Source organism: Eschscholzia californica, unplaced genomic scaffold (genome assembly GCF_041429995.1).
Source record: "Eschscholzia californica isolate CP2 unplaced genomic scaffold, dmEscCali1.0.p SCAF_3, whole genome shotgun sequence".
NCBI lineage: Eukaryota > Viridiplantae > Streptophyta > Magnoliopsida > Ranunculales > Papaveraceae > Eschscholzia > Eschscholzia californica.
This window is the reverse complement of record NW_028238420.1, coordinates 47,508,330-47,532,213: the sequence shown is the minus strand read 5'-3', so window position 1 is coordinate 47,532,213 and position 23,884 is coordinate 47,508,330. Positions and strand designations below refer to the sequence as shown.

Below are 23,884 nucleotides of genomic sequence, written 5' to 3'. Positions count from 1 at the left end.
GTTGTCTTCTTCCTCTTAACCTTAAATCACCATGAAAGCTCAAAGCAAGCTTTCTCTCTCTAAGATTTCTTAGCCAAAACTTCAATCAAACACAAGGACATTCAAGGTAAAGATGTTCTAAGTGAAATCCCTATGGTTTCCGGTCAAAAGAGTTGCCGGAACCACCACGAACAAAACCGGCTAGATTCAAGCTTTCCGGCCAAGAAATTCCGGTCCCGAGCAGGTGCGTCCCGTGCTGCTGTTGTTGCGGCTAGACCGAGCTCCCTTGCTGCTTCAAAGATGTCGTCCCTCAAAACCCGAGCTACACTCAAGCTGCTCCAATGGTGGTCTTCTTCGACCCGAGCTTGCTGCTGTTCCGAAGCTACTTTGCTGCTTCTCCCCGTCTTCTCTTTCTCTGTCTTCGAATAGCTCTAATGCCGGCCAAAGCTTTGGCCGGCTAGTGTGGTGGCCGGCCAAGCTTTTGGCCGACAACTCTCCTTCTCTTTCTCTCTCCCCCTAGCTTAGCAAACCCTAGAATTCTAATGTAGAAGATGAAGGTCCCTTTCTCAGACTTTACTCTTTTCTTTTCACCCACAAACCCTTGACTTAGTCCACCCATTAAGACTTGGTCTTCATAACACAAAGGTGCTCATAGAAGTTTTCATTGCTCCTCTTCTTTAGGCTCTTGGGCTTGGGTTGGAGTTAGGACTTTGTTTCTTATTACAAACCAAGGGGTGCCTCCAAACTTGTCTCTACTTCCTCTAATCTTTAGAAAGGCGAAAATGACCCTCGACTTCCTTCTTCCATAACTTTCCCGTCCGAACTCCGATTCGACTTCTGTTTTCGCCGTCGTACTCACCATCGACTCCACTTGCCATTTAAGCTCTGATATCTGCCAAAATTACCAAAATACCCCTGGTCTCTCTTTCCTTCCGGTCTCTTCACATAAGATAAAAATGTGGTAAATGCTCCTGTTTTATTGCGAATTAAGCGTCAAACTCAAAATAAGGTACCTACCAAGAAAAACACATAAATAATTAGAAATCAAACCTGAAAAGAACTAACTCATCGAAGTTAAGTGGTCCAAATGTGGCATTTTAACGCCACATCACATACCTATTCTTCCAAGGCTGGAAGTGCTCACGTACTTCAGGCTGGTGAGGAGGCGAGGGCGGACCTCTTCCTCCAGGGCTGGAAGCGCTTCTTTGTTTTGGCGTTGCTTCGGGGTGCCCGAAGATAAATAGGTCGAGCCCATTAGCCATTAGTTCATGGGCTTGGTCACCGAGTAAGCCCATTAATCATGAATTTCTCGGGGTACTCCTGGTGACGTATTTTGGCCCATACAACCCTCGCCACCACCACTACACCTACTCGAAAACCGGTAGATCTAGCCCTAGTTCAGTTGCACCACCACCACACCACACCCTCACCATCAAACCATCACCATTACTAGACTCCTCCATGGAAACCACACCACCACCACCACCACATCCCAACACAAAACACCACCAAATCATACCAAATATCCCATTCGCACCACCACCGTCACCATCACAAAAACGGTTTAGCTGTACAAGAGATAGAGAGAAGGGAGAAAGAGGAAAGAGAGAAGCAATAAAGAAACCATAAAGGGATTCCGGCGAAGGGAGGAGGATTTAACCTAGATCTAGGAAACGGTTCAAAGAAACGAGAGAGAGAGGGCTTTTCTTTTCATGTGAGATGAAAATTATTCCCCCTAGTTTATTTAACTCAACAAGATCGATGGTTGCCATGTGTATGGAGATTAGAGGTAAAAAAAAATTCAGTCTATAAAACCGTAGGAACCCGTTTGGACCGACTCAACCCTAGTTCTTCTTCAATTTTAACCCTACTTCTTCTATCCACAACCCTAATTTGCCCTAAATCTGACGTGAATAATCTATCTCTTTCTCTCTCTAAATATTTCTTTTGTTAAGGATCTAAAACTCTTTTTTCTTTCTCCTGATTTTGTTAAAGTTCAACTCTTGCAATAACAACAACGAAAACCCAGCTCGTTTATATTTTGATATTTCACTTCACGGTTGAACATTTTCGCGATGCTCTTGTAAAATATGATTATAAGTCCGAAATTAGCACTAAGGTAATTGAGATTCATATTTAGGTACTGGGTGTTGATTTGAATTGCTATCTGTTGGTGAATAAGTTGGTAAACGTACCAAATATGACATTGAACTTTAAGGGAGTCATAATGAATCAGATAAAACTAGATCTCATTTTTCCGACTAATTCATGCATGTTAAACAATGTGAAAGGCCGTCCCTAAGAAAATTCAAAGATGTAGTTGGTTGCCTTGTAGGACCTAATTTGTACATGAAAATGTTGTTTAGGTTTTGTTTAAAGACGACAACTTTTGTCTAGGTATGCAAATAATTTTCATTTATTCAACAAGGTTTTCTTTTAATTTCTCTATACATAGTTTTAATGGAAAAGAATGAGGAACTGTACCATAAACCATGCTTTTTCAAAAACATGCTCGAATGGTGATTTCTCCTTAGTGCAACGTTCCACTAGGAATATATCCTCTTTAATGATCCATGGAGCCATTGCAATGATGTAGTCAACTTCCCCTGTGGTACCGAATTTTGCTAGGAAGGTGTTTGTAGTTATGTCACTGAACTCATACGCGAACGGTAGGTTCTATAAACCAGCAAGTCTTCTTTTGAGGAGCTCTAGTGATATGGATTTGTAAGATAGTACCTTGATAACGCAATGACGTTTGTAGTCAAAGATTTCTATCTCGTCCTGCGTGCCTTGTACCACCTGGATCTCTGGTTCCTCCGTCGATAATGCTGCTAGTTGGACTAGAAAGTCTGCATCATTTGATTCCATGATTGTGATCTGAACTATAAATGAAACTCCGAGAAAGAAAAAGAAATGTCCTGAAGACCAACAAAGATAAAGATCCTAAAGACCAACACAATATAATTGAAACTGATTTTTCACCACGAAGAATAATTGTTTTCTCTCTCCTCTTTTGGTCACCCTCTAAGTCACTCTAGCATCTCCCTTTTGGGAGTCTTAAAGGCAAGTAAATCAACCCAACTCAGCATTTGGAAACAAAAACCCTAATCCAATTTCAGTTGAAATAAACATCATTCTGGAAAAAGAAATTGAAATGGAAAGAGAAAGAGAAAGTAAACAGGACTACCCTAATAGAAAAAAAAGTACAATGGCTTCGCCCGGGGTTGAACCGGAGACCTTCAGTGTGTTAAACTGACGTGATAACCAACTACACCACAAAACCAGCTTGTTAAAGATTTAGAATAAATGATTCATTAACAAGGCACTATAAGAGAAAACTCTAACTCATGGAGTCTTTAATTTCATGAGAAATATTTGATGGTTTATAGAGTACACCATATTTGAAGAACAAACGTCTAACTTGAAAACAATGTCTCATACTGTAGTACGAAACTTTAAATTAGTTAACTAGCTGGTTTTGGTTTTTTTTTTTTTAAAGAAGTTGACTACTATAACAATAGTCATTACATTTGGCATTGATACATCAAACTTTCCACCTTCTCATTCTCCGGGAAGCTTTCTGAAGTTTACGTCAACACCTTGGAGTGGCTTGGACCACTCGGGCAACCAACTGGTGACTGTTCTTGGTTTTGTAAATTCTATTATACAAGGACAAAATATGAAATATGTAACTAGTAGAAATATAATTTGTGAATTTATCATCAAGGACAAATTATGATTAATAAAAAGTATCTATTACAACAAATCAAAGATCTAGGTTGAGTTCCCCTAGCTACATCAAGAGTGAGTAAACAACAAATAACTCAGCCAGACCTTTTCTGCTGACTCAGCGCCACATAAGCATTACACCTCACTGCAGAGGTAACAATCTTCTCCTTAGCTTATTACGTATTTCCAACTAAGACTCTGTTCCTGTATATATTATCTTTTTTTTTTCTACCTTTGCTATGAAAACTTCTACCAATAACTTCATTGATGACTTGGCGAACTAGCTGAGTAGGGCTAAAAACTTCTTGGCCATTAAAGATTTCAAGCTCTTTTGGGTTGGCATAGTTGTCAGTGTTCGAATCAAATCTGTCATTCTTGGTATTAAGTCTTTGAATGAAGGTCGACCATCAGGTTCACTGCTTGATTTCAGCAACAGCAAAAAAAAATGAGTTGGGCTCTTGTCGATTCTCATACTGCTGTAGTTCTGAATAAACTTAAGAGTCAGAAATATTTAAAATACCTATGCCAACAGTCATGAATAATGGATGAGAGTCGAGGATCTAGGGTATCCGGGATATCTAGTCTTCGGTCCATGAAGCCTACTACACCAACAACCTTCAAACAGAAAACGTAATTGTCAAACGAGCTGAATTCTCGTCAGCTTTCTTTCAGTTACTACCCAAATATTCGGAAAAAGATAAAACTATTAAGTTGTCAATGCTCATTACTTGTAACGAAAAAATCGTCTTCTGCAATTGCTTTATCAGCAAAATGAGGATATTGTTAAGAAAGGTACAAAAATCCCTCTTTTTCTTCTTCTAAAAAGGATTATAAGAAGTTTTAACGGGTACTTGACTTATCGTTGGGTAGGAGTTCAGTTGCCTCCATGGAAATACCTGTAGAGAGTTCAGTTGCCTCCATGGAATTGACTCGGTCACTAGTTCCCATAGAATTACACCAAAACTGAACACGTCTGACCTGTTTAAGTGTGAGACGAAGACTAGACTTGTCAGTTGAAGGAGGAAACAGAATAAACATAGTAATGTAATTCTCACTTTCTACCTACGTTTCATTTGATGGTTCGTTTCGGAGGACTTCGGGGGCCATCTATTGTGGCTGCATCAGGAATAAGAACTTAATAAACATAAGAATGCTAAAAACCACTTTATTAAAGAATGGATTGAAATCAGAGTAGAAGATGAAGGTGTGAGAATAAGTGCTTACTTAATTTGGACAATCTGGAAGGCAAGAAACAGAAAGATATTTGATGGTAAAACTCCTGATGTGTTGAAAACCATTAAAGAGGCAATTGATTTGTTTATGGCCTATGAAACGAACTTAAAGGAAAATGGGGACAGCAACTATACAAATTTGGAAAATAATTCACAAAGAGCAACAAGGGGTGTGTTAATGGAAGATGAAGTAAGACTAGATGTGGATGGATCATACAAAAATGGAGAAGGGGCATCAGCTGTGGTTATGAGAAACTATAACAATTCATTCATAGCTGCTGAAACGGAGTACTATATTGCAGGAAGTGCGTTTGAGGCGGAAGCAAAAGCGGTTTTAATGGAACTGAGGTTAGCTAAGAACCATTCACACAGAAGAGTGGTGATAGAAGGAGATTCGAAATCGATTATAACAGCTTGTGAATCGAAGAATACTAGTATTCCTTGGCAAATTCGAAATATAATCAATGATATACATGATGAAGTACAACTGTTTGATGAGGTGAAATTTTATGCCATCCCTAGAGAACACAATGAGATTGCTCATTATCTAGCAAAAGAGGCTTTCATGCTTAAACTATGTAAACAGTGGGAGGAATTCAATCCCCCACAATGCATTGTAAGAGTGTTAGAATTTGAGCTACTCTCATGTAGCTGAATATTTGAATGAATAAATAAGGCCAACGCCAAATTTTATCAAAAAAAAACTTACTAACTTAAATATAATACAAGTTGAATTAACTGTTGTAATTCAACTTTCACTGTAGGTTGTTGATTTTGCTGGTTAACTTGAATCTAATTAAGATGATAATTATCTGGATGTCTTCTTTGACAAGCTTGAGATCTTTTAATGGCGGCCATGAACGAATTTGAACTTGGTGGTTCATCAGTTAAATTTGAAGAAGATTTTGAAGATGGAAGACTATCTAAAGCAATACTAAAACAAAGTTCTAGGGCTTTGAATTGAATACGAGAGAGGGTAGCAGTGAGTTAGGGAGAAGAAACAGAAGATGTGGCAATGGTGGCCGGAATGGTGGTGATGTGAAGTTGTGGCTGTGAAGGTGATAAAGAAGATGAAGATTAGGGGGTAATGTTTGATCAAGTGAGTTTTTGGACTAAAATAAAATATGCCCCGGAGAATGCATAAAAAAACATGGATTCCCTAGAGAATTTATGCCCCGGAGATTATTCTTTATTCCCCAAAGCCGCGGCCTTAAACTACTGATGAAAGGGGCATAAAGGTAAACAAAATTATTATTTGTTTATACTTTTAATAACCCAACCACTTATACAATCTTGGGTTCTGAAGGTCATACAAAGACCCTTATGGTCATCCTAGACTAGAGGGCCTACAATAAGTCCATCTATTTACATCTACTTTATTTTCTCCAAAATTACAGGGGATAAATCTCAATGGTATTCCACCGAGACTCGATCCCAAGACTTTTTCGACTTAAGAGGGATGTCCAACCACACGCCTAAAAGTGATGGACATAATGTAGGTACGTTGGATTTTTCGTAAAACTTCTCTTTTGCTAAATTACTTGAGGCGGCAGCTAATGAGCGGTGGGGCCACATAACTTTAAAACTCTTATAATCAGAAAAAAAAAAAAAAAAAATTAGTATGTCGGGAGCTTCAACTTCATACAGCGAAATTAGAGTTTTAGAGAGTAGCGTCCAAACGAACCCAAGGGATATAGAATACAGGCAGATGAGCCAAATGTACTAAAAAAATTGTGCTATAACCGTTGTTCAAATGGGAGGTCATAGTGAAGTCCTGAAATCTTCCTTTTTCTGTCTCTTATTCCAGTACTCACGTGAAGTGCTGACACGAATAATAAAGTGGTCATTTCAATCGTAGTATATTGATACTTGTACAATTCCTATATATTAGATCGTCCAAGACAGATGTTCTCTACAATGTGCAATTTTAGACAAAGCGCGTGACCAAAATACTTGACCATCAACCCCCTCTTGTTCTGACCATATGAGTTATAAACTGTCCAATCTTTTGTGAGTGTGAACTAAGAAGCCCGTCTAGCTACTATAACTTTGTTTGGCTACTCTATGGAAGGGAGAGTGTATTGAAAATCCCATCTACGATGCAATAGAAACTAAAAGAGATGATTCACGCGTAAAACCTAGAGGACTATTGCATGACTAAATTTGTCGATCCTACTATAAAGCTACTTGAGTAAACCCTCTCCTTCCTTACTGAAACCGGACGACATCAAGAAGCTCACGTTTTTCTCCTACCAGGTATTCTCCCTCTCTCCCTCTCCATTCAAACTCGAACTAGGGTTTATCTTTTCGGGTTTTCTCTCTCTCTCTCTCTCTCTCTCTTGTACTCCATATACGTAACACAAACTCGAATTAGGGTTTCTCGTTTTGCTGGTTCGACTATACTAATCAAGAAGAACAAATTCGAATGACCCTTAACTCGAACTAGGGTTTCTCGTTTTGCTGGTTCGATTATACTCATTCAGGGGTTGAAGGCCATAAGAAATGGGAGAAAGTGAAATACTAATTTTCGGAGATAGAACAAAGCACTCTGAGATGTTTAATTTTATATGATCTTAAGTATCTGTGAATGTCGTTTTGAGAACCCATTATGGTTTCATTGTGAAATCTTATGTTCTTCATCATTCATTAGCTATAACTTATGTTTAATTTCTGCAACAATTATGAAGATTCCTTTCATGGGTATGTTGAGTTTTGATTCAATTTTTAGTATTTGAATAATCTAGGGTTATTTCAAAGTACTTCTTTTCAATTTGACCTAGGCAGTTACTAAGAAGAACAGAGATTTGACCTAGAAAGAGTCTAGTTACAGATTTTATACTACTACAAGATTATGTCCTCGCATATGTAACAATGAGTTGCTGTCTTATTGGATTATTATGAGATTATGCCCTAATTGCTTGACTTTTGATGCTTCAAAAAGAGTAAGATTATTACTGTCAGTTCTCCCTCTACCAACAACAATGGCGGACGAAGAATACAACGACATGGACATGGGGTATCTCTCTCTCTCTCTCTGCGTGTCTCGTTGCTATTTCTCTATGTTATTTTCTGTTTGCTAGGGTTTCAATTGTGATTTTTTATGGCAAATTTGAAATCCTGTGACATGTGGTACAGTGAGTTGCTTCAATATGTACACCTGAAATTCCTTATCCTAGAACCCTAGTTTTTTTTGTCGGTTAATTTTCCCTAGTTATTGCGTATTTATGATCAAATTTCTGAAGTTTTGACTTGTTGATATCTTCTTTCCAGATACGAGGATGAACCTCCAGAACCTGATGTTGAGGTAAATTGTTTGAATCTGATACTTATTTGTCAGTTCTATTTGGTGACCTGAAATTTTCTTCACAATATCTTGAAGAGACTAGTATTGATTGAGAGTTTATTCACAATTATTTGGGTGACTGGAACTTCATTGTAATGATTTTTCGAAGTGATTTGATATGGAGATAGTATAATATAATGCCCTATATAATTGACAGGAAGGAGTTGAAGAGGATGCTGAGAATAATGAAGATGCAGATGCTGTGGTTGTAGAAGGTGAAGAGAAAGAAGAACAAGAACCTAAAGAACGCCCACGTAAGACATCCAAGTATATGACCAAGTATGAACGAGCTCGAATTCTCGGAACTCGTGCTCTACAGATCAGGTTTGATACCTAAAACAGTTCTTGATGTTGTCTTAAGTTTATTTGTTCGATGGTTTTTCTTTTGGCTTTGTAATAACAAAAGATCACTTTGTTTCAACAGCATGAATGCCCCTGTGATGGTTGAGTTGGAAGGCGAGACAGATCCCCTCGAGGTAAACTTCCCCTTGAAATCCCTAAATTTGGAATTCTTTTAATGCATTAAGAATCTTGTTGTCTTATGAGGTAGTATACTAGTATGTATAATTAACTTGGGTTTTCTCGGCGGACTTACTCGCCCAAACTTTAACTTGGGGGATCAGCCATGGCCCATGGGTTAGCCCTTGCTCTTCCCCGAGCAGATCCCTGAGCAACTCGCCAACTTCGACTGCTTAGCACTACAGTATCTGTGTAAACTTCACAATACACGAGCATTATTGCTGTGTTTAATAATATAATCTCATACCAAATGTAGAACGAAGTCCTGAATTTGGTCCTACCTAAGGGTGCTGCCTTAAAACAGTAAAGCCTTTGCAGTCATGCCTATTTTTTTGCCAGTCGGCATCTAATATGGTACTCGTTTGTATCTGTTCCTGTCCTTTTAGATCGCAATGAAAGAGCTTCGTGCGCGGAAGATACCTTTTACCATCCGTCGTTACTTACCTGATGGAAGGTAAAACAAAATGATTTTGACATTTACTTGGTCATATTTCCTTCTCTAACATTAGAAAATTGATTAACATTGGTGGTCTTCCTTGGTTATTTGTTAATCAGCTACGAAGATTGGGGAGTTGATGAGCTTATTGTGGAAGACTCTTGGAAGAGGCAAGTGGGAGGTGATTAATCGATCTGGCGCTACATCTTAAACTAGTAATATTAGTCCATGTCAGAACTTGCAGAAACTTTGTGATCTTTTGCACTATGATCCCAGACTGTTGGATAAAGTTTGTAATTATTGACAATTTGGATTTCACTATCAACACTGAAAAACTATATTTATGTAGCAGGTTTTGAACCCAATTCTATCTCACTTCGATTTCATCATATGCATTTAACTGAACTTACAAAATGCTTCTTATGCAAAGAAAAAAAATATAACTTAGACAATGATCTGGATGCCCAATTAGGACAAAATTTGCCAAATAAACTCCCGAGGGCATTGGTACATAAACGGTTCATTATGGATGCTGTGGAAGTTGCAATTGTGGGGAAATTGGTACATGAACGGTTAATTATGGATGCTATCGAAGTTGCAATTCTGGGGAAAGTAGTGCTTCTCCTTTGCTGTTTGTATGGATACTAGACTTGTAACGATCTGCACGTTACCGTTCTTAGAACCCAAATCGTTTGTTACATGGGGCTCCAATAGCCATTATGAAGCGTGTGCCTCGAACCCTTGACCTCTAGGTAGAAGATTATACCTCTTACCACTCCAACCAAGGGTTGTTAAGCTTGTCACTTCTTACAACTATTGAAAATTTCCGATTTGGGTTCGCCCGCAGTCGTCCTAACTGAAGGAAAAGATTTCGAAATGGGGTATGAATCTTTACTTTTTGGGAAAAATATGAAAAAAATTTCACTTTTAACTTTCTTCTAAAATATCTTACTATTTTCATTAGCTTCACTTTTTTAAACAAATAAAGATAAAGATTTTCCTATTGTATTATTTGAATTCTTACTAATTTAAGATTAACTGTAATGGTTATTTTAATTCGTCTCCAGTTCCATCTTTCCATAATCCCATTCTCAGAAATCAATGGGTGTTATTTGGAATTACTATTGAATCCCAAGGTAATTCTATCTATCTTTAACTTTGTCTGTCTTCTAAAAAAGTTGTAAGAAATTAGTTGGAACAAGTTAAAGAAGAAGATGATATTCATGAGATTACTTCAAGCTATTATGAGGAAATCATCTTCAAAACTAAACAGAACCCACTACTTGGGTTTTAGTGTTATTCATCAATCTTCTAGTGAATCTAATCAATCAAAATATTTTCAATCTTTAATGTTGGTTAAGAACTTTGATTTCTCAAATACCCATATATTGTTTTTTTATTTGATTTCATTAAAAGTTATTATATGATCTTAAGTATCTGTGAATGTCTTTTTGAGAACCCATTATGGTTTCATTATGAAATCTTATGTTCTTCATCATTCATTAGCTATAACTTATGTTTAATTTATGCAACAATTATGAAGATTCCTTTCATGGGTATGTTGAGTTTTGATTCAATTTTTAGTATTTGACTAATCTAGGGTTATTTCAAAGTACTTCTCAATTTGACCTAGGCAGTTACTAAGAAGAACAGAGATTAACCTAGAAAGAGACTAACTACAGATTTTATAATACAAGATTATGTCCTCACATATGTAACAATGAGTTGCTGACTTATTCGATTATTATGTGAATTTTACTGTTAATTGTAGTTTTCAAACTAATTGCTTGACTTTTGATGCTTCAAAAAGAGTAAGATCATTGAAGTGTTTTAAAAAACATTCAATTTTGTAGAATATTGGAGAAGATAAGATTAACTTGTTTTCAATTCAACGAGAACTATGGCGGGGACAAGTGGGAATTGGCAAGTCGATGATGTCGAGAATTTGGAAGGTTATTTACTTGAGAACGATCATCGTTCCATTGAAGAAATTCTTCAAGATCAGGTGAATACTAGTTTAACCTCAGAAGTCTCATTGTCGTGATAAGTTGGTAACGATGTTTATATATTTCAAATTTGTAATGTACTTATGTTACAGGAGTGCTTGTACCAATCACTACAATCAAGTGGTGGAAATTACGGAACTATCGCTTCAACAAGTTCTGGTTATGGTAATAGTAGTATGAGAGGAAGAGAAGCTGAATATTCACAGAGAAACTATGTCGATTATCAGTTGAAGCTGGATGAAGAATTTGCCAGGGCTTTGCAGGCTCAGGAACCTGATATCGGTACACTATGTTCCAGGGATGAAGAATTTGCCAGGGCTTTGCATGAAATGGAGAATGATTTTGGTGCTACCTCTCTTGAAGAAACTCATGAACCTGAAATCAGTATGCTATGTTCCAATTTTTATAGTTCTTAATCCTTCTTCCGATTCATATCGTTAACATAATCTGTTTTACGTAGATTATGGAGAACCACAATCTGCGATAAATGATAGAGAAATCCATACTGAAAGACATCCGGAAGAGGTAAGTTATGTGTTATTATTTCCATTCTTGTATTATGTTTGAATATTACGTCTTCATATCCATTAACAAAATGTAAGATTTTCTCTTTTTCGAGAACAGGAAACGATACAAGATAATACTAATCCAGATAACATGTCACATGAGGTAAGTATGTAGCCGATCAATAAGCACTACTATCGATATAAACTATATAATTGTATACATGGGTACACTGACATGTACACATATATACAAGTGTTAGGAAACACTCAGCGGAGTTACTTGACAAAGTATACGTTACATTTTGTGTTATACATGATTTGAATGAAATTCCTTTTCTCTCAGCAACTGCAATCACAAGGAGAGGAAATCGGTACTGAGAACCGAGGACTTTCAGATAATCTAATTTCGCGCTTGAAATCCTCCACGGTCGGATTTTTCTCGAAGAAAAAGAAACACGAGGAGTATGTTTATTTAGAAACTTATTCTTATGTTTATTATTTAGAGTTTTTTTACTTTTCCTTTCCGAAGACAAATCACATGGTTAACTAGATAGATCTTTGTTCGCTCCCCCTTTTTTCTTAGAATTGTAATTATATGCAGGTGTTCAATCTGTTCTTTGGGATATAAAAATCTAGATAAGTACACGACTTTACGATGCCGTCATGGATATCATACAAAATGTATCACTAAATGGTTGAAGATGAACAAGGTAATTCAGTTTCCTATTTCGATAATTTATCCATAAACTAACTGATCTGCTAAATTGTTTGGATAGATTAAGATTCATTAACTTATAAACATACCCCAAGTTCAGGTTGATAACATGTGCTTCGTTTCAACTTAGGTATCTGAGTCTAACTTATTTGAGTCTGACTTGCTCGAATCCAAACGGATGTAATCAGTCGCTCAATTATCGTTATTCTGGACCAGTGGTTTCTTAGTTCAACCTTATTTTATTAAAACTTAATTGGACCCAGGATCAACTCACATCAGTCATTTTAGACTACTTGTCAATAATAATTCTATTCTAGCCGATTCAGATCTGAATTTGACGAAACAGAAGTACCACCTTAGATTAAGTTCACCTCCAGAAGATCTTCAACACTCAGACCTCACGTCCTCATCATATCTGGTCTGAAATTATTGTATATAATGAATGGGTTATTTCCCTAATGGCCCCCTACTTTGTGACCAGCTTCCCACCTGGTCCCCCACTTTACGAGAAATACCCATATGGCCCCCTTTCGTTATAACACCGTTACTCTCTCTCTCTTCCATTTCTTTTCTCTCTCCTCCAGCATGTTTTCTCTCTCTGCCCCCTCGTTAAAACCAGCCACATCATCGTCTTGCCCGGCTGACGACCCTTCCGGTGAAGACGATGATGTGACTGGTTTTAACGAGCTGGCAGAGAGAGAAAACATGTTGGAGGAGAGAGAATAACGGTGTTATAACGGAAGGGGACTATATGGGTATTTCTCGTAAAGTGGGGGGCCAGGCGGGAAGCTGGTTACAAAGTAGGGGGCCATTAGGGAAGCTGGTGATCATGAATTTACCATTTCTTGATCACCTTTTTACGCGATAGTTATGCGATATATATTGTAGTAGAAAGTAGAATCTAATTCTTTTTTACGTGATTTAACCAGACGTGCCCAGTTTGCAATGCGGATGTACAGGTTTGAGTAATTATGCGGTATATGTGTTGGTTAATGCTGGTGGTTGAAGGTAGTAAAATCTAGCTTATAATATCTAAGCAGTTGAAATAGTATGAAATAGGTGAACTAGGGTATAGTTTTGAGGTATATTTGACAATCTTAAGTCATATAGGGTAGTAGTTATTTCTTTCATTACAGAAGTTGCAAATTTAAGTACTGGAGTCATATTAATAAATTTTTATTCCTTCGTAGTAATGGTCTCTCTCTCTCTCTCTATATATATATATATGTGTGTGTGCCTCTTACCACTACAACCAAGGGTTGTTGACAGGAACAACAATGTTGCTCTCTTTGTAAAAATGAACAATCTTTGAACTTTGTGAATATGAAGGAAATAATTGAAGACGTGTGAACGATAAAATTAAAAACTAAAACCAATTATATAGAAAAAGAATTCTTAAAACAATATTTTCATGACATAGGCCTAACCACTTCAGTTAATTCTTAATAATCCTGATCCGGAATTAGCTCCTCCTCTCATCGTTTTGGCAAGAACTAACTAACGTACTTCCTTGACTGAAACTACCCAACACTTCCGAAATTTCGCTAGAAGCTCTTGCTTTTTTATAGAGAACTACGGTTCTGATAGTTGGATTTTGGTGGGCAATTGTCGGTATGAAATTCGAACAACTATTTTATCAAACTCAATAATACACGTTGATCTCACTGGGAAGAACACTAACAGTAGGATTACATGAAGGGTACTTTTGTCACAGTACAGGTGTGCATTTCGCACAAAAATCAATTAACAGTATTCGACGGAAAACAAGCAAGTCGGAGGAAACGCCAGAACGGTTTTCATTTCGGGGATGTAGTACATGTATCACTAAATATTTGGAGGTCAATGTAAAACTATCCTTAGCTATTTTATAGAAATACTCAGACAAGAAAGAGAGAATTTGGTCATGAAAATTTGTAGCCATTAACCTAAGATTTGCCTGTCAAATTCATGCAAAAAACCATACATACCAATCTAATAGCATAACTTCATAAATACTTGAAGCACAAGTATATGCTCAAAGAAACCTAAGCAACCGCCAAAATTCAAACAGAACTTGAAAGGGAAGAAGAAAACTAAATGCACTGGCAAGAGCCAAGAATGTATATTCATGTAAGATATTACCATATACTAAATATAAGTATGTCTGCTCGAAGCTGATTGTTCGACTTTTGTAGGCTTACTCAACTATACTAGAGAGATGCACACATTACCAACGACAAACCATGAAAAAATCGCTAAAACCTAAAGTTAATATCCAGAATGCCAACAATTAAAAAGTTTTCGAAAAGTACTGGGAGTTTTGAGAGGGTTCTGTACAGACAAAACAAATTAGGGCAGGGGATCCCATTCAGTGAACTCACTTGATAAGTCCGGTATGTCTGAGAAACTAAAATGACTATCAGATACTTCTGTATTGAAGTTGTTTGCACCACCACCACCACCGCTGCCACTGCCATCACTGCCAACCGTGGTGTTACTGTCTGCACCACCACCGACCACGGGAGAGTTGCTACTACTGGCACTTCCTTTGAAACTATCATTCCTAGTCATACTCCGACCACCAGAAGTAGGCGAGTTATTAGCAAACCCTGGAGGAATTCCGACAGAACCCGAGCTTCCAGCAGGTTTCGCCTGTAAGTTATCACCACCACCACCACCACCACCACCACCACCTGCACTGATACTAGTAATAGCCGACGAACTCTGCTGACGTTGCTGCTGGAGTGTTCCATCATCACGGGTGTTCAACATCTCTAGCAGCAATTGCTGAATCATGTGCTGATTCCCCTGAGGGGGTTGTGTCTGGTGGTTCTGTTGAATCAAGTTGTAATGATTTTGCTGCTGGTGATGGGGATGACTCGATACATTAACTTGGTTTGAAGGAGCAGGAGTTTGAGATGGAAAAGATTGATTTGTTAGGCGAGAACCAACTTGCCTTGGTATTTCTAGTTAAGTTGATGGTTTGATTCATTGGCTAAATCAGAGTTTGCAGCCAAATTTGTTGTTGCAAAATATCAAGGCAAGTTGGTCATAAATTAAGGGCCAAACAGGAATTAGCACTTTTTGTCATCATACATAAAACACATGACATACAGACTTTCCTCCCTACTAGTATAGTCTAATTTGCACTTTGATCCCAATTTTGATTGGATACACTATCGTGATCTTTTGTGACCTCCTATACTTTCTGCATTGGATTCTGATATCGTCGACTAGAAATTTCGTTTTGAAATGCTTCTTAGTTTTTAACCGTTCTAATTTGTTCAACTTATCAACAAATTCGTTAGTATTTACTCAATCTACTTATTTAGTAGTATTTGTGTTAGTATTTGTACTTAATATTTGAATTCATAATTTCATTCGCCGTTTTGTTGAATTACTCTAGCAGAACTGAGAAAAAGTTATTATTCTTAATGACAAAAAATAAATAAATAAATTTTGATAAGCAAACGATATTCTAATTCACTAGTCAACAATGAAAAAAAAACACATAGGAACTTCTTCTCCTTGATGGAGTCTGAAGAAGATTTTCATCTCTACAGAAATTTCTCCAACCCATAAACAAGATTCTGCAAAAGGGAAACCAACACCAAACAAAACCAAGGTTTGTAAACCGAGCCATTTTAGAGTTCAAATCGAACATATGAGATACGAAAGATGAAAGGATGACTTACTTTGAGACGGACGACCTTCCTTATGGCTAGAATTAGGCCTGGCATGAGACTCTGTACATCTGTGATATTGTGTTCAAGGCAATATACCTTTGCAACAATTTTGCATTAAGATTTAATCTTGATGAAAGCTTTTGAATTTCAGATTGTTAAGAAGGTAAATTAGACGTTTTTTAAATACTTACCTCACCTGGGCCGGAGAAGTAAACTTTTGTGCCAGAGGTAAGTCCTGGGAGGACTAAACTGTGGACTCGTATTCCATCCTCTCCTAGAAGTTGACCTCTCGCCTTCATAAATACAATTAATCATTGTACAAGTTATTCTCTAGAAGGCAATGTTAAATTGGCGATGTTTGGTCATTCAAATAACTAATTTTGTAGTTTGATTTCAAGAAAAATATACATGTAGTTTAATAATTTACCTTTGTTTGGTTGAAGTATCTGGTTAATTCGATATGTTTATTATATATCATATAGGTATGTTCTATACTTCTATTACATGAGAATATGAGATTTAATACTCACACATATTTATATAACGTGAGCACCTATCTATGCACCTACTTCCCTCGCCCCACTAATCTTTCTCTCCTCCAGCTGTCCCATTTTCCGCCCTCGACAGCCTTGGTCATGAGCAGTAGTGAGAATTGACCCGAGTTGGGTTCCAACAGGCAACGGGCGCTTTTCCATCTAGAGGACAGATCTGCGCAATGGTTAGAAGGGGCCGTGGGGAAGTTACTTTCGCGACTCCCCTTTACTGCTAAAGGTACAATATAACACAACTAGGTACTCAGACCCGGACTGCAAATGAGCACCACTAAATCCCGTGGCCCGGGATGGTTTATGTATGTCTGTGTTCGAGGTACCCACGAATTCATACAGATTTGGGCTCTCTTGATAGGGTACAAGGCTCCCGGGCTTTCTCCCAACCCCTAGAACTCTTGAGTACTATAACGTAGTGCTAGAATTCACGGTATATTCTGTGTTACAGGTCTAGTTAGCCATTAGATTTTAAACTTCATCACGTTTTCAAATTTTCTCATTTCTTCTGTGTTGTGTCTACTAATTTAGGTATGAACTTTGTTTTATAGCTAACCAGAACATCTGTTGAAAGATCTTCTCTGTTGTAAATTTGACCAAGATTCGAGAGATTGTTGGCAATTTGGATTGCGTCTGGTGATGGCAAATCCTATCAACAAACATAACCAAAATTATAACTTGGATCCAATCAACGCCAAGATATATGAACTCAGAAAATTAACTACATTACTTACTGATGCATTTTGCCTTGACTCAACAATTTCTACATTATTGTAGTGAAATGATGCTGAAATTGCTGCTTGCTGGAGGAGAATAGATCCGATCGATAAAGTTGGAGCAACTAGACAACCCTGATATTAACATCGAGTTAGGGTAACTTAGAAAATACAACTGACGCAAATGGACGCCAAATTTTGGTTAATGGAACGAAGCTATAGACGAAATAATAGAACCTCACCCTGAGCTCACCATGCTGGCCTTCTCACAGAATGCCGACAACGCTGTTACTGTATCTAACTGAATCCTTGGAACGTAAACTACACTCTTCATTCCAAATGCAGTAGACTGTTGAATAATACGAGACCAAAAGGTTTAAGTTTCATCTGAAAATGATTATTTTTGCAAATGGGTTGTATAAACATACTATGTTATGGGTTTGGGATGGGTCACTGACGGCAGTTAGTTAATTTCAAACTTAACGATCACTTACTAGTCGAAGCTAGTCATATGACACAGTCGAAGTTAGTCATAGGACACATACTATAAAACACAAACTATGACCCTGACCTATCACTAAGTAGTATCTTTCTATGCCCCGTACGCTAAATACCCCTTAATATAGATGAGAGGAAAAAATCGCATTTCACGAAAGTAATTTCTATTTCTAGTTGATCTGTGATTGATGTTTTCAGTAAACCCTTAAATTCATATACATTTAAGTTATAATTATTAGTGAAATTTGAAATGGTAAGAAAGAGATGAAGTACCTGTTTTACATTGTCATAAACAGTTGATGGTTCAGTGAAATCGACCACAACTCCTATTGATTTCGACTGGAAATTGTGAATATCATAAACAATTAAAGAACAGAGAAAACTGAAACACCATTGAATTGAAACAAGAAAAGACTAATGTTGAATGATGAATTACTTGAGATATTGAACCCAAAACCATTGTGAGATCATTTATTATGGGTATTTCCAGAGCTTCCTCCATGTTACAAACCTATTCATAACACATAATAGTAGGCCTAGTTTAGTAGAAGTCAAATATGCAACCACATGAGCTTAGAGAGAGAGAGAGACCATCCCAATATCTTCTCCCACAAAATGAGAATCAACAGCACCAGCAATCTCCATTCCTCTAGCTTTGGTTACTGCAAGTATAGCAGCTTTTCCAATTTCCTTAGTTGCACCATTTATCACTACCTTTAAGTCATCATACCCCAAACAAAATAACAAATACATAACTTAGACCCCTTGGAAGAGTGATATAGAGAGATGGTGGTGGGGGTGGGGGTGGGGGTGGGGGTGGGGGTGGGGGTGGTACCTTGATATTATTTTGTGAAGGTTGCATTGAAGAAGAGATTGAAGAAGATTTGAATCTTAATACCCTCTTGTAAGTTGTAGGTTGAGATGGGAAGCTTAGAACTGCCATGGTAGCACAAACTCTAAAGTTTCCTCTTCAATTTGGTTGGTTATAAAACCAAATGGATAATTTGTGAGGGTAAGGTTGTTCTTAATAATATTACCCTTTTTCAAAGTCTTTTCATGGAGGGAAGTGGTAAATTTACCATAGGATAGTGAATTGGGGACTTCCAGGGGCATACTCCCAAGTCCCAAATGTACTCCCTCTCACATGACAAAGTCATTTTAGTATTTTCAGTCTGACAAAAATTGTGAAAATACCAAAATAGTCTTATCACTATAAGGCCTAAAATAATGAGGGGTTGGGCCATTGGTCCAAAAGGGCCGGTAATTATAAGGCCCAAAATGGGGAAGTTAAAGAGAATCAGGCCCAATACTAAATAATAATGAAGAAAAAACCCAGTAGGTAAAAATACAATTTTACCCTCCAAAATGAAATTTTCCGCCCAAATCAGCGTTCTGAACATTTCTGAACAATTCTTGGTTTGCTCTCGACAATTTTGTAAATTTCTGAACAAATCTTAGTTTGTCTCAACAATTTGTAAATTTTTGAACAAATTCGTTTTTGCTTAGACATTGTTTTGCCAAAATATTTCGCATTTTTTTCTTTTGCATTTTACATAGACAAACAAACACAAACATTTTGGCTACAACATTTTTCGATTTGTCTTGTGAAAAAATAAATGGTTTTCGCATTTTCTGTTTTGCTTTCGACATAAATATAAAGACTAAAGCATTTTTTATTTGTCCTTTACAAAAATTAAAATGTTATGCATATTATCCTTTGTATTTAACAAATCCGTTAACGAACAAATAATATTTTGACTAATACATTATATATGTTGTTAAGAACATAATTATATATGACGCCAACATTTTATAATAAGTCGGGACATTATTATAGATATTGTCAACATTTTATAACAACACAATGATATATGTTGTCAACATATAAGGGTAAAAATGGAATTATGAAAAAAATATGTTGCCTTGTTAACAACATAATTACATATGTTGTGAACATTTTGAAAAATGTTAAAAAAAAGAGTTAATTCCTATATGGCCCCCTACTTTGTGACCAGCTTCCTTTATGGCCCCCTTTTTTTCGTAAATTCAAATATGGCCCCCTTTTCTTAACACCGTTAGTCAACTTTTATGGTTAATCTTTTTGTTTCCATATTTACCCTTCTTATAAGAATGAATTCAAAATTCAAAATTGACCCCCTTTTGAATTTGGGTCAATTTCCAAAAACTTAAAACTACTTAAGAAAAAACTAGGGGGCCAAAATAGAATACATATAAAAAAATTTTAAAAACACCTCATCTCTCCCTCTCTCTCCTCCATCTCATCGCCTCTCTCCTCCACATCATGAATCTCGCCACCTCATCATCTTCTCCGATGAAGGTCGCCGGCCGGCAAAATTTTCCGGCGACCTTCAAATTTTTTTTTTTTTTTTTATCTTTCTCTCTCTCATCTCTCTCACTCCCATCTCTCTCTCTCTCTCTCTCATTTCTCTCTGTCTCCCATCTCTCTCTCTCATTTCTCTCTCTCACCTCTCTATAATTCCGGCGAAGGGGAGGAGCCCCTTCGCCGGAATAACCAGACCTTGAAGGTCTGGTTTCAAAGTGAAACCAGACCTTCAAGGTCTGGTTAACGACCAGACTCGGTCTGGTTTGAAACCAGACCGGGATCTGGTTTCAAACCAGACCGAGATCTGGTTGAAGCCAGATCTCGGTCTGGTTTCAAACCAGACCGAGTCTGGTTTCAAACCAGACCGAGTCTGGTCATTAACCAGACCTTGAAGGTCTGGTTTCACCTTGAAACCAGACCTTCAAGGTCTGGTTATTCCGGCGAAGGGGCTCCTCCCCTTCGCCGGAATTATAGTGAGATGAGAGAGAGAGAAATAAGAGAGAGAGAAAGAGAAATTAGAGAGAGAGAGAGAAAAAGAGAGAGAGAGAGAAATTAGAGAGAGAGATGGGAGTGAGAGAAAGAGAGAGATTGGTTAGAGAAAGATAAAAAAAAAAAAAAAATTTGAAGGTCGCCGGAAAATTTGGTCGGCCGGCGACCTTCATCGGAGAAGATGATGAGGTGGCGGAATACATGATGTGGAGGAGAGAGAGGGAGAGATGAGGTGTTTTTAAATTTTTTTTATATGTATTCTATTTTGGCCCCTTAGTTTTTTCTAAAGTAGCTATAAGTTTTTGGAAATTGACCCAAATTTAAAAGGGGGTCAATTTTGAATTTTGAAATCATTCTTATAGGAAGGGTAAATATGGAAACAAAAAGATTAACCTTAAAAGTTGACTGACGGTGTTAAGAAAAGGGGGCCATATTTGAATTTACGAAAAAAATGGGGCCATAAAGGAAGCTGGTCACAAAGTAGGGGGCCATATAGGAATTAACTCTAAAAAAAATGGGTTTTTTTGACATTATTATTTTTGAGTGGGTTTTTTTCTTATTCGGGTCTAGATTTTTGGGTTTTTCACTCATTTTTTCTGGTCCAAAAAGGGGGTCAAAATGAAAATTCCACACAAAGTTGCCTAAAAATGAAAGGGAGGTCCAATGTGTCAGTTTGGGGGTCAAAATTACGTAAAGGGCCTTTAGAAAATAAAGTATTTACCGTTCATGGCATCGAAAATTACAAAATTGCCATCGAAAATTCTCGGGAAACGATTTTTTTTCTGAAAAATAATCTGACAACCCGTCCATCAGAATCTATACTGTTCAGAAAATTACGGAACAGCCACCGAAAAATTCCCGGGAAACGGAACTTTTTTCAGGAAATTATTTTATTTACTGGAAAAATTTTTCTGTACTAGACATTTTTGCTGGGCGGGAATTTGAAATTTCGTTTGAAAATTTCAAAACTTCGAAAAAAAGAATTTGTGACCGGGAAATTATTTTATTTACTGGAAATTTTTTTCTGTACTAGACACTTTTGCTGGGCGGGAATTTAAAATTTTCAAAAAAATTTCAAAATTTGCCCGGGAATTTAAAATTTTCAAAAAAATTTGAAATTTTGACCGGGAATTTGAAATTTCGTTTGAAAATTTCGAAAAAAAGATTTCAAAAAAATTTGAAAATTGGAATTTTTTGTGTACGGGAAATTATTTTATTTACCGGGAAGAGATGGTTTGCTGGGCGGGGATTTGAAATTTCGTTTGAAAATTTCAAATTTTCAAAAAATTTTGAAACTTTGAATTTTTCGTGTACTGGTAAATTATTTTATTTACCAGACATTTTTTTTCTTCAGGAAAACGTCAGCATATCCCGTCCAAGGGCAAGAGGGGGATTAAAAAAAAAACTAACATTTGGACCTGCAACTAATTTTTGGGCAAGAGTGGATTTTTTTTGGGTTTACCCCCCAGATTTTGGACTGTTGACTCAAAAATCCTAAAATAATGTTCAAAAAGGGTTTATGGTCCAATCTTCCCAAAAAATGGGTTTTTAGTTCTTTTGCACTTTGGACCTAAAAACCCTTACCATATAAATCCAAAACCCGTCCATATTCCCGTACAGATTTTCAGTTATTTTTAAATTGGGGTCGGACCAAAATGCAAACAGCATTTTTGTAGCGTGATTTATGGTATTAAATAGGAAATAACGGATATTTCCAAATCAATTTTCTCTCTCTTTTTTACAGATGTAGAAACCAAATCAAATCTCCCTCTTTCCGAATCAGATCAAAGACCGAATTTTTCTGGGATCAATTAAACATGATTTGGAGGTCAATATACGTATATATCACTTTCCCTCACTTAACTTTCAGATTTGGAAACAATATATTTTCTGGGTTCAATTTAGCGTGATTTGGGGGTCAATAAACAAAACATATATCTCACTTTCTCTCACTTAACTTTCAGATTTTGAAAGAGTATATTTTTCTGGGATCAATTTAGCGTGATTTGGAGGTTAATATACATAACTTATATATCACTTTCTCTCATTTAATTTTCGTTTTTACTTATACATAACCAAACATCCCTTACAAATTATGAAATATGTTCATAAATTATTTACAATTTATGCACATTACAGCAACATTTGTTTTCGTTTTTGCTCATACAAAATTACACATCAAATACAAATTATGAAACAAGTTCGTAAATTATGTGTTATTTATGACGAGGAAACTATCATTTGTCATGTATACAACGTAATTTATCCAATGGTTCACATTATTTATACCAGAACTTAATGTTTTTTACACAGGTTCACTGCAGTATCTTCTCAACTATCTGAGTCATTCAACAAACAAAAGTTACACGCTTTAAATCATTTCTGACAAACTTGAAATCATGTCCTGTGTTTATACTATACTGTTGAAGGGAGAATCGAAATGCTTTAGTTTTATCTTCTTCCCTACGTTGGATGATTCTGTAAGAATTTCCATCAGTAACAGCTAAACTACAAAACAAAAATGTAAATAACTGTCAACAATGCGTATCATTTATGAAAAACTACAATGTAAAATGTTATAAAGTATATGTACTGTTTTATAAATTTCATAGTATTGTTTAATAAAGTATATGTATTGTTTACCTTCTCTTACAATAAAATTGTACGGATCTTCACTGGTTTAAATGTGTAAAGCGCAATAAAGTACATATAATTGTTCGAACAGTACAGATTGTTTACATTCTGTTACAATAACATTGTACGGAATGTTCTCTGGTTCAAATGTGTCATGTTCAATAAATTACACATAATTTCTTTTAAATTACACATCGTTTACATTCTGTTACAAAAAAACGTGTCATGATCAATAGATTACACATAATTTCTTTTAAATTACACATCGTTTACATTCTGTTACAAAAAAAACGTACGGAATCTTCTCTGGTTCATAAATGGTACGGTTACCGGGATCTGATATCAAGAAATGTTCTAAAAATCAACGTCTGAAACCTAAATCTTATGAAAAATAAATTAATACATGGAGATAAACATAACATAATCGAAGATAATGAATTAGTAAACAAGGATTTAACATTAATATCGTAAATCGGTTTTGAAAATCTTAGAGAGAGAAAATCATGAATAATGATGAATATTTAAAAA

At 36.5% G+C, this 23,884-nt stretch overlaps 3 protein-coding genes, 1 non-coding gene and 1 pseudogene across 6 annotated transcripts; 2 read left to right on the top strand and 3 right to left on the bottom strand.

The window, feature by feature from the left end:
- Window positions 1-3,188: 3,188 nt before the first annotated feature.
- Window positions 3,189-3,262, bottom strand: TRNAV-AAC (transfer RNA valine (anticodon AAC)). The gene has a single exon. It is a non-coding gene; the product is annotated as a tRNA-Val (tRNA).
- Window positions 3,263-3,838: 576 nt separating this feature from the next.
- Window positions 3,839-4,830, bottom strand: LOC147551040 (serine/threonine-protein kinase EDR1-like; annotated as a pseudogene). Its single transcript, XR_015237457.1, has 4 exons — window positions 4,775-4,830; window positions 4,605-4,686; window positions 4,229-4,323; window positions 3,839-4,124 (listed from the first exon to the last, which is right to left on the bottom strand). The product of XR_015237457.1 is annotated as a serine/threonine-protein kinase EDR1-like (transcript).
- A 2,128-nt stretch (window positions 4,831-6,958) lies between these two features.
- Window positions 6,959-9,603, top strand: LOC147551039 (DNA-directed RNA polymerases II, IV and V subunit 6A-like). Its single transcript, XM_086669784.1, has 7 exons — window positions 6,959-7,196; window positions 7,882-7,956; window positions 8,211-8,244; window positions 8,441-8,607; window positions 8,708-8,759; window positions 9,189-9,256; window positions 9,358-9,603. Exons 2-7 carry the CDS (start codon window positions 7,922-7,924, stop codon window positions 9,425-9,427), a joined length of 426 nt encoding a protein of 141 aa, XP_086525910.1. The 5' UTR covers window positions 6,959-7,196; window positions 7,882-7,921; the 3' UTR covers window positions 9,428-9,603.
- Window positions 9,604-10,950: 1,347 nt separating this feature from the next.
- LOC147551038 (uncharacterized) lies at window positions 10,951-13,651 on the top strand. The gene is made up of 7 exons (XM_086665267.1): window positions 10,951-11,243; window positions 11,337-11,628; window positions 11,705-11,769; window positions 11,869-11,913; window positions 12,094-12,212; window positions 12,352-12,460; window positions 13,395-13,651. The coding sequence occupies exons 1-7, from the start codon at window positions 11,139-11,141 to the stop codon at window positions 13,428-13,430; spliced, it is 771 nt and encodes a 256-aa protein (XP_086521393.1). The 5' UTR covers window positions 10,951-11,138; the 3' UTR covers window positions 13,431-13,651.
- Window positions 13,652-15,806: 2,155 nt separating this feature from the next.
- LOC147551037 (dihydrodipicolinate reductase-like protein CRR1, chloroplastic) lies at window positions 15,807-18,976 on the bottom strand. 2 transcript variants are annotated; one of them, XM_086671246.1, is made up of 10 exons: window positions 18,725-18,976; window positions 18,481-18,603; window positions 18,326-18,400; window positions 18,163-18,228; window positions 17,645-17,740; window positions 17,410-17,526; window positions 17,232-17,324; window positions 16,322-16,423; window positions 16,140-16,226; window positions 15,807-16,034 (listed from the first exon to the last, which is right to left on the bottom strand). In XM_086671246.1, exons 1-10 carry the CDS (start codon window positions 18,830-18,832, stop codon window positions 16,002-16,004), a joined length of 900 nt encoding a protein of 299 aa, XP_086527372.1. In that variant the 5' UTR covers window positions 18,833-18,976; the 3' UTR covers window positions 15,807-16,001. The 2 variants fall into 2 exon arrangements, with proteins under 2 accessions (XP_086527372.1, XP_086527374.1); XM_086671248.1 differs by having other exon boundaries at window positions 18,481-18,551; window positions 18,725-18,840.
- Window positions 18,977-23,884: the final 4,908 nt, after the last annotated feature.

Coding starts and splice junctions, on each gene's coding strand:
- LOC147551039 (XM_086669784.1), top strand. CDS start 7,922: ATGGCGGACGAAGAATACAACGACATGGACATGGG. Junction 8,245..8,440: donor CTCCAGAACCTGATGTTGAG/GTAAATTGTTTG, acceptor TATAATTGACAG/GAAGGAGTTGAAGAGGATGC. Junction 8,760..9,188: donor GCGAGACAGATCCCCTCGAG/GTAAACTTCCCC, acceptor CTGTCCTTTTAG/ATCGCAATGAAAGAGCTTCG.
- LOC147551038 (XM_086665267.1), top strand. CDS start 11,139: ATGGCGGGGACAAGTGGGAATTGGCAAGTCGATGATGTCGAGAATTTG. Junction 12,213..12,351: donor AAGAAAAAGAAACACGAGGA/GTATGTTTATTT, acceptor AATTATATGCAG/GTGTTCAATCTGTTCTTTGG. Junction 12,461..13,394: donor AATGGTTGAAGATGAACAAG/GTAATTCAGTTT, acceptor TGATTTAACCAG/ACGTGCCCAGTTTGCAATGC.
- LOC147551037 (XM_086671246.1), bottom strand. CDS start 18,832: ATGGCAGTTCTAAGCTTCCCATCTCAACCTACAACTTACAAGAGGGTA. Junction 18,229..18,325: donor TTTTGGGTTCAATATCTCAA/GTAATTCATCAT, acceptor CACAATTTCCAG/TCGAAATCAATAGGAGTTGT. Junction 16,227..16,321: donor ACTTCTCCGGCCCAGGTGAG/GTAAGTATTTAA, acceptor ATTGTTGCAAAG/GTATATTGCCTTGAACACAA.